At 50.6% G+C, this 7,347-nt stretch overlaps 1 protein-coding gene across 3 annotated transcripts; it reads right to left on the bottom strand.

Annotated features, from left to right (window-relative positions):
- Nucleotides 1–1,096: 1,096 nt before the first annotated feature.
- Nucleotides 1,097–3,651, bottom strand: LSM10 (LSM10, U7 small nuclear RNA associated). 3 transcript variants are annotated; one of them, XM_058718065.1, is made up of 3 exons: nt 3,339–3,423; nt 2,271–2,490; nt 1,097–1,879 (listed from the first exon to the last, which is right to left on the bottom strand). In XM_058718065.1, the coding sequence occupies exons 2-3, from the start codon at nt 2,299–2,301 to the stop codon at nt 1,485–1,487; spliced, it is 426 nt and encodes a 141-aa protein (XP_058574048.1). In that variant the 5' UTR covers nt 2,302–2,490; nt 3,339–3,423; the 3' UTR covers nt 1,097–1,484. The 3 variants fall into 3 exon arrangements, with proteins under 3 accessions (XP_058574048.1, XP_058574050.1, XP_058574049.1); XM_058718067.1 differs by lacking the exon at nt 2,271–2,490 and having other exon boundaries at nt 3,339–3,651; XM_058718066.1 differs by lacking the exons at nt 2,271–2,490; nt 3,339–3,423 and adding an exon at nt 3,469–3,603.
- Nucleotides 3,652–7,347: the final 3,696 nt, after the last annotated feature.

Below are 7,347 nucleotides of genomic sequence, written 5' to 3'. Positions count from 1 at the left end.
CTCCCTTCCGTGCCTGCCCTCTGGTTTCTCTTAGCAGCAGTCACCCTGTGGCATCGCTCCCCTTAACTCTAGCCGTCAGCAGGGCCTGGAAACAGTTGTTTTCTCTCTGCTAGGACCCACTGTTCTCTCCCGAAGGCAAAGGTCAAGTCTTGGGGACTTCTGGGACCTCCAGGCAATGAAATACACAGTATTCAGAAGAATCATGGTGGGTGGCTGTGTGGATGTTACTGAGGCAGATCCCTGGGTTCCAGATTGGAGCCAGGAAACTGGCTTTTCCAGACACATCCCAGTTAGTTCTGATGAGGCGGTCCAAGGACGACACTTTGATTCACGTTGGGCGAGAACGTGAATGCAGGGCCCTCGGGCTGTTAGTGCCCAAGTGAACGCTCCTCTCAAGTCCCCCTCAAGAAATGAAAGCATCTTGAGGCCAAAGGCCCTGCCTTACTCAGGACTCTAGCACAGCAGGTTCTCAGGCTGGATTTCATCTCGTGGTTCTGGACCACCTCCTCCACTAGATTGTAAGCCCCTCTTTGGAAGGGACCAAATCTTATTCGACAATGTGTGCTCAGCAGAGGGCCTGGCACACGGCAGCTGCTCTGTGGAGATCTGATGAGGACACAGCTGCTTTTATTGAGATGGTCGTTTGCCTGTGGTCATGCTGGTATGGCCGCGAGGCAGCTACAACGAAGACTTGGGTTCTACCCCTGAGCACCCCTTCTTCCCTGAGGACCCCAAAACTCTCAGAACTGGAGCCTGATCTCTTGCTGTTGGCTGAGCCGCCACACTTGAGGGGAGGGCCCAGGATTCCCTCAACCTCTCTACCTCAGGAAAGAGCAATGAGACGAACAACCTCCTCAACAGGGAATCTGCACCGAAAAAGCCACCTTCCATGTGGCCAGACTGAAGCACTTGCCTACAATTCTCAAAATTTGCTGCTTATTAGTATCACCTCAGAAGCTACACCCCATACCAATGAAATCTGAACTGATGGTGGGACAGGTGATTGCAATCTGTTGCAAGTGTGAGCGCCACTGCCCTACTAGGCAGGACAAGACGGAGCCCAGCACACGTCAGAGGAAGCATGCGGCATGGACTTGTTTGCATCCAAGTTTTATGAGAAAGCAAAACAACTGTGGGAAACCGGAACACTGAGGGGTGGCCCAGGCTAAGTACACTTGGTAACTCTCACTGGGAGAGGGTTGGAAACTACTCGGCAGATTCCCTAAATCAGTAAATCAGATTCTGATGCAAATCATCACAAGGTGATCAACGTCCCCTGCCTCAAGGCCACAGGCAGAGAGACAGGATCCCGGGGGGGCCTAGGAGATGGGACCCTGCGAAAGGCAGCTGTGACAGGGGTGTCTCTCAGAGACACCCGTTTCTGGGCTGGCCCCGCGCGCTCTCTGGGCTCTGGGCAGGGAGGCAGCGCAGGCGGTTGGCTCGGGGGAACTTGAGTGGGGACGGGGGCTTGCTGTCGAGCCGGCTCATTTATACTTTTTGGAGGGAAATTCCCGCCGGCCTTGGCCCTTGCCGCCAAAGTTGCGCACCCGGTGGATGGCCTGCAGCTGTTGCTCAATGGTCGCCGTGATGTTCACATCATCCGGGATGTGGACGTAACGGACGTTACGGCCTGTCACGAAGAGGTCATCCAGCTCGACCTGATGCCCCCAGCGGTCCGTGTAGGTGACACTGGCCAGGCGGATGTTCATGAAAGCGTCCACGTTGTCTATGCGTCCGCGGGCCACGCTCTCGTCGCGCAGGTCCACAGTGGTCACCTGGCCCTGGAGGCCCTGCAGCAGGATAATCAGGCTGTTCTCAGAGATGGTCCGCTCCTTCACCGAGTGGCTCACGGCCATTCTTCCACACCGAGGGCTGTCGGCTGCGGGAGGAGGAGCACACAGACAGGAGCTGTAGCAGGCGAGCGGGCCCAATCGCCAACTCCCCTCCACCAGGCCCTACGCGTAATTCCCAGCGCAGACTTCTGCAAGTCTGCCTACTTCCCCGGTTTCTGTGTCTGTGGAACACCCTTCGATGCCAGGTGCCGTACACATCTCACAGAAGCCTCACGCTACCAGGCGAGGCCAAGAATTACTCCTACTCACTTCATAAGTACGGAAAATATGGCCAAAAGACGTTAAGTGACTTGCCTAAGGTCACACGGTTGATAAGCGGAGGTGCTGGGATTCAAATCTACGACTGCCTGACTCCAAACCCCACACCAGTACTCCCGAGCCCTCGCTGCATGTTAGAGTCACCTGGTGAGTTTTTACCTGCTGCCACACCCCAGAGGTTCTGATTCATTTGGTCAGGGGTGGGGTCCAGGTATCCTCTTTTTCAAAGCTCCCCAACTAATTCTCACATGCATCCAAGTTTGCGAACTGCTGCTCTAAATGTCGTTTACACCCTTGCTACTCAAAATACGGTCTGTGGACCGGAACTCTCAGCATCACTCAGTTAGGAATATGCAGAATCTCTGGTCTGTCCCCAGACCTGCAGAAAGAATCTGCACTTTATCATAACCCCTGCATGAATCACCATAAGTTCTCAAATGTGAGTATCAGAATCACCTGGGGACATGTTAAAACGCAGAAAGCTGGACTCCCCCCCCCCCCCTTTCAAACTTAGTAGGTCTGAGGTGGAGCCCAAGAATGTTCATTTTTAACATGTTCTTAGTTAACAGTGACTTGCTGGTCTGGGGCCCGTGCTCCCTGAATGACTGGTCTACACCATGCAGCCACCATTTAAGTAAATTGAAAAAGAACAACACCAAAAACATGGCAGCATATAAAACACATAGGTTTTGAAGGCAGAGAAAAATAGGTTGGAACCCTCACTCCACCTACAAACTCTGTAAACCAAGGGCAGTTACTTCATGTCTCTGAACCTGTTTCCACATCTATGAAACCACAGGCTAAATGAGGCTAACAGAATCTCACTGAACGTACTTTGCTTTCAACACGCCCTGATGTTGTATCAACGTGACTGTCTCGTCTATCCCCTCTTTTCAGACCCTGAGTGGGAGGTGGTGGGGACTTCCTCCTTACGACCTCACTCAAACCCGAGCCGGGCTGTGCAGGACGGCATCAAGCGTGGCAAGCCAGACCACACCACCGATGGGGGGATTGGGCCGGGGTGTGTGTGCAACGACCCCCCATGCAGGCTTCACCAGAATGCTCCCAAGCGAGGGTTAGGGCTGCCCGGTGACTGCAAAGAGGCAGTCCTGGGCTTTAGGACGGGCTCTGCCACTTCCCAGGAGGGCGACCTCGAGCAAGCCGATTAGCTTCGTCGAGCCTGTTCGCCCATCGGGAAAATGGGGACGGCGAAGAACCTTTACTCACGGAGCAGTGGGGGTGGGCGTGGGGAGATGGAATCTACTCCGCAAATCGGGAAGGAAGCGCTTCCCCCGCTCCCCGCCGCTCTCCGGGGTTCCGGGCGCCCCCGCGCTCCGCCCCGGGGTCCGGGACCCACCGCGCCGGATTCCTTCCGCTTCCCGGTCGGCTTAGTTGCCGAAGCTAGCGAGCGCCTGGCGGGGCAGCCTCCCTCCCGCGGCGGGACTAGGAAGCCATGGCAACAGCCTGGCCGCTCGGTCCTCCCGGAGCATAGAGAGCGCGGCCTGCGCCGGCCCGCGCCACTACGGCGGCGCTCAGAACTACAATCCCCAGAATGCCTCGCGGGCGGCGTGCTCGCGCACGGGCGACTGTGGGCCTGCGTCTTGGAGTCTCTCCTCCCCGGGAGTCATTCATTCTTTCAACAAATGTTCATTGAGGCTTCCTCCCAGGCTCTGGGCACAACAGCGGTGACCGAGGAGACAAGCTCCCTGATCTGGAAACCCTTAAAACTACTTGAGGGCGGGCGTCCATAACAAAACAAGAAAATTATAAGAGTCCTTCAGTCCTGGGTGGCTTCTTCTCGGATGGTCAGGGGTGTCCTGAGAAGGTGACGTTTGAGCTGAGATCAATGATAAGAAGCCAACCTTGTGAAAACTAGGAGAGGAGCACTTCGGTTAGAGGGAGCAGTTTGTGCAAAGGACCTGGGGGAAATGGCGCTCGCCAATTTGGAAAAACGGAAAAGCCAGTAAGACAGGAGAGTAGCATGCCAAGAGGTGGGAGACGAAGGCAAGAGCTTCAGCATTTAAGGCTTTGTAAGCCAAGGTAAGGGGTTGGATTTCCCGGTTAGGAGTGCAGGCTCTGGCCGCAGTGCCTGGCTTCAAATCTGCTCCCTGCTGACTTTTCACAAGTTAATTATCCTTTTTGTGCCTCAGTTTCTACAAGTGCAGTTGATGGGGTATCAAAGTGGGGGTGACATGATCTGATTTACGTTTTTCAGAGGTCATTTGGTAAAAGCTTTAATTTCCCCATTAGAAAAAAAAAAAAAAAAAGGATGTCAATCTCGGAGAATTGACCTTCATTGATACATGAAAGCACTTGGCTCCCTAAGGTGTAGGCTTGTTTCAGTCCTTCACTCTCATTCATTGATTTCCAGCTCCCCCACGAGCCTTCCCCTTCTCCCAAGGATCACAGTTGGTCTCTCTCGTCCTAAAAATAGAAACTGCCTTCCTCCTCCATGCAAGCTGCTCTTGGTTCTCCTAATCTTCCACACAAGGAACTTCTCAGGAGGCCCCTACACCCGTGGTTCTCTAAGTGTAATCTCTTGTCCAATTTCCTATCTTGGTGAGGCTGGATTTCCTGCATGCACTTCAAGCAAAACAACGTATTGCAAGGGACTGAACGCAGAAGCACATATGAAAATCTAACTGACTTCTGTTATGACAGGCATTAAAGAGATTTGCAAGAACACAGCACAATGTGACTCTTCCCATCAATTTTTTTTTTAAATATAGTTGAAAAGTATTTTTAATTAATGAATTTATTTTTGAGAGGGAGAGAGAGAGAGGGAGAGAGAGAGAATCTCAAGCAGGCTCTGTGCTTTCAGCACAGAGCCGGACGTGGGGCTTGATCTCATGAACCGTCAGAACATGACCTAAGCTGAAATCAAGAGTCTGACACTTAAAGGGCTGAGCCACCCAGCGCCCCCCCCCCCGAAAATAGTCATTTTTATACAAAAATATGCTAATGGGTCTATTATTGTTCTTTTACAATGAATTAATATTATAATTTTATTTCACACTTCGAAAAAGTTTGAGAATCGCTACTCTGTCTTAGGGCCGTCATCCTCTCACTCAACTCTGTGATCTGGCTTACTTCCAAGACTCCACTGACTTCTCTGGCAGGGGTTACTGATGGTTTGTAAGGAGAACCTTTCTCTCCTTAGTCCTTACTTTCATGGTCCTTCTTAGTGCTTGACTATATTGTCCATTCTCTTCCTTGGTATTCCGCCCCCCCCCTCCCCCACGGGGGGCATTGTATCATTTGGTTTTATGGATTTCTGGTTGTTTATTCTCCCATCTCTCTCCCTCTCTTTTTATTCCCATTTCATTCTCCTGCTTCCTAACATGTGTGCTTTCTCTTGGGCTGTATTCCCAGCCCCACCCTCAACTTGGTCACATCTATCCATGTTGTCTACTACTATGTGCTGAGTTTCTTGTCTAGATCACGGGCACAGTCCACTCTATGAAACTCCGTTTTCCAGCTGTCTGTTGCTCATGCCCCCATGTCTTAGTGGTACTTGAAACTCAGCATGTCTACGAGATAAATTTATCAAGTTCTTCCCAAATCAGTTGTTGCCCTGAATTTTCTATTTCTGTGGTTGCTACCACCAGTTTTCAACCATTCAACCACCTCGAATAAATATGATCACTTGGATCATTTTTTTATTCCTTACACCTGTCAGTCACTGATCCCTGCAAATTCTTGGAAGTGCGTCTCCCACCCCTCACTTGTATTTTTATTCTGACTGCCGCCATCCAAGTTGAGACCCTCTTTCTCTCACTTGATTCATTATGAAAACCATCTTACTGGCCTGTGTGTCTCATGATCTTTGCCAACAGATTCAAAGCACAGTTATGATATTACTTGCCTGCTAAGAAAACTTTTGATTAATTAACAGAATAAACATTCCAGTGCTGACATTGGTTTGATTTCACCTCACCTTCCAGCTGGATCTCTTTTCAGGTTCTCTACTCAAACCCTCCAACCAGTGTTTCCTAAAGTGTGGTATGGGGACAACTTGCCTTAATGGAATGCTTTGTTTCACAGAATCAGAAGTGGAGCTTGGGAATCTGCACATCCAACAATGCACACTACAATTTGAGGCCCATTGTCTTCCTCTCTAGTTAGACCTAGCCACTCAGCAACTCAGACAAGCCCTGAACTCTTGCCTCTTCCTTTGCTATCCTGCTCCATCTGCCTGGGATCCTCTCTTGTTTGTCTTTGGATGTTAAGTCCAATCCCTACTTCAAAGTCTGGCTCAAGTGCTGTATCTTTCTGAAGTCTTCACCGATAACCCTGTTTGGGAGTGATGTCTCACTCCTAACCCCTAGAGCATATTGCTTGCTGTATGTTTGCTTGTTGTATGCAGACTTGCATACTTATTTATGTAAATCTTAAAAACAATTTTTTTTAATGTTTATTTTGGCGGGGGGGGGGGGAGGGTGGGGGGCGGTGGCGGAGAGAATCCGAAGCAGGTTCCAGGCTCTGGGCTGTCAGCACGGAGTCCAATGCGGGGCTTACACTCACAAACCACGAGATCATGACCTGAGCCGAAGTCAGACACCCGACCGACTGAGCCACCCAGGCACCCTTATTTATGTAAATCTTACTTTCTCCCCTACTGGTCTCCTGGGTGTTGAGACAGGGAGAAAGGCTGAGGAGGCCCAAATGCTTCACATTACAAACCACAGTTACATGAGGAACACCAGCTTTATGAATGTGGTGAGAAGGTGATAGGGATCTGGATGAAGACGGCAGCAGTTGGAATGGAAAGAAGTGCTGAATGTTAAAGACCAAATGGAATAATAAGACTCCCTGGAGGCTGATTAGATCTGGAGGATGGGTGGGAGGAGGAGAAGTCGATGACTAAAAAAAATTTTTTAAGTCTATTTTTTTAGTACTCTCTATGCCCATTGTGGGGCTCGACCTCACGACCCTGAGATCAAGAGTCTCATGCTCTTCTGACTGAGCCAGACAGGCACCCCTCAATGATTTATATTTTAACTCTGGTTATCGAGAGAGATGGTGGAATGACCTGTGGGGGAGATCCCATTTTTTGGCTACTCAGCCACTAAACTCGTTTCCCCACAGTTGGGGAAATCAGGCATGCTACGCATTTTGAGTGGGGTTTGGCTTCCCACTCCAGATGACTTCAGGGCCAGATATTGTCTCTCATCCTTGTTGGCTATGGCATGGGCTGATGACCTAAACTCAGGCGTTACCAGGTTCTAAATCTGGA

The sequence above is a fragment of the Neofelis nebulosa genome, chromosome 2 (genome assembly GCF_028018385.1).
Source record: "Neofelis nebulosa isolate mNeoNeb1 chromosome 2, mNeoNeb1.pri, whole genome shotgun sequence".
NCBI classification, from domain to species: domain Eukaryota; kingdom Metazoa; phylum Chordata; class Mammalia; order Carnivora; family Felidae; genus Neofelis; species Neofelis nebulosa.
Note: the sequence above shows the minus strand (reverse complement) of the source record. Positions and strands in the feature narration are given on the sequence as shown.

Coding starts and splice junctions, on each gene's coding strand:
- LSM10 (XM_058718065.1), bottom strand. CDS start 2,301: ATGAATCAGAACCTCTGGGGTGTGGCAGCAG. Junction 1,880..2,270: donor CCTCTGGGGTGTGGCAGCAG/GTAAAAACTCAC, acceptor CTCCTCCCGCAG/CCGACAGCCCTCGGTGTGGA.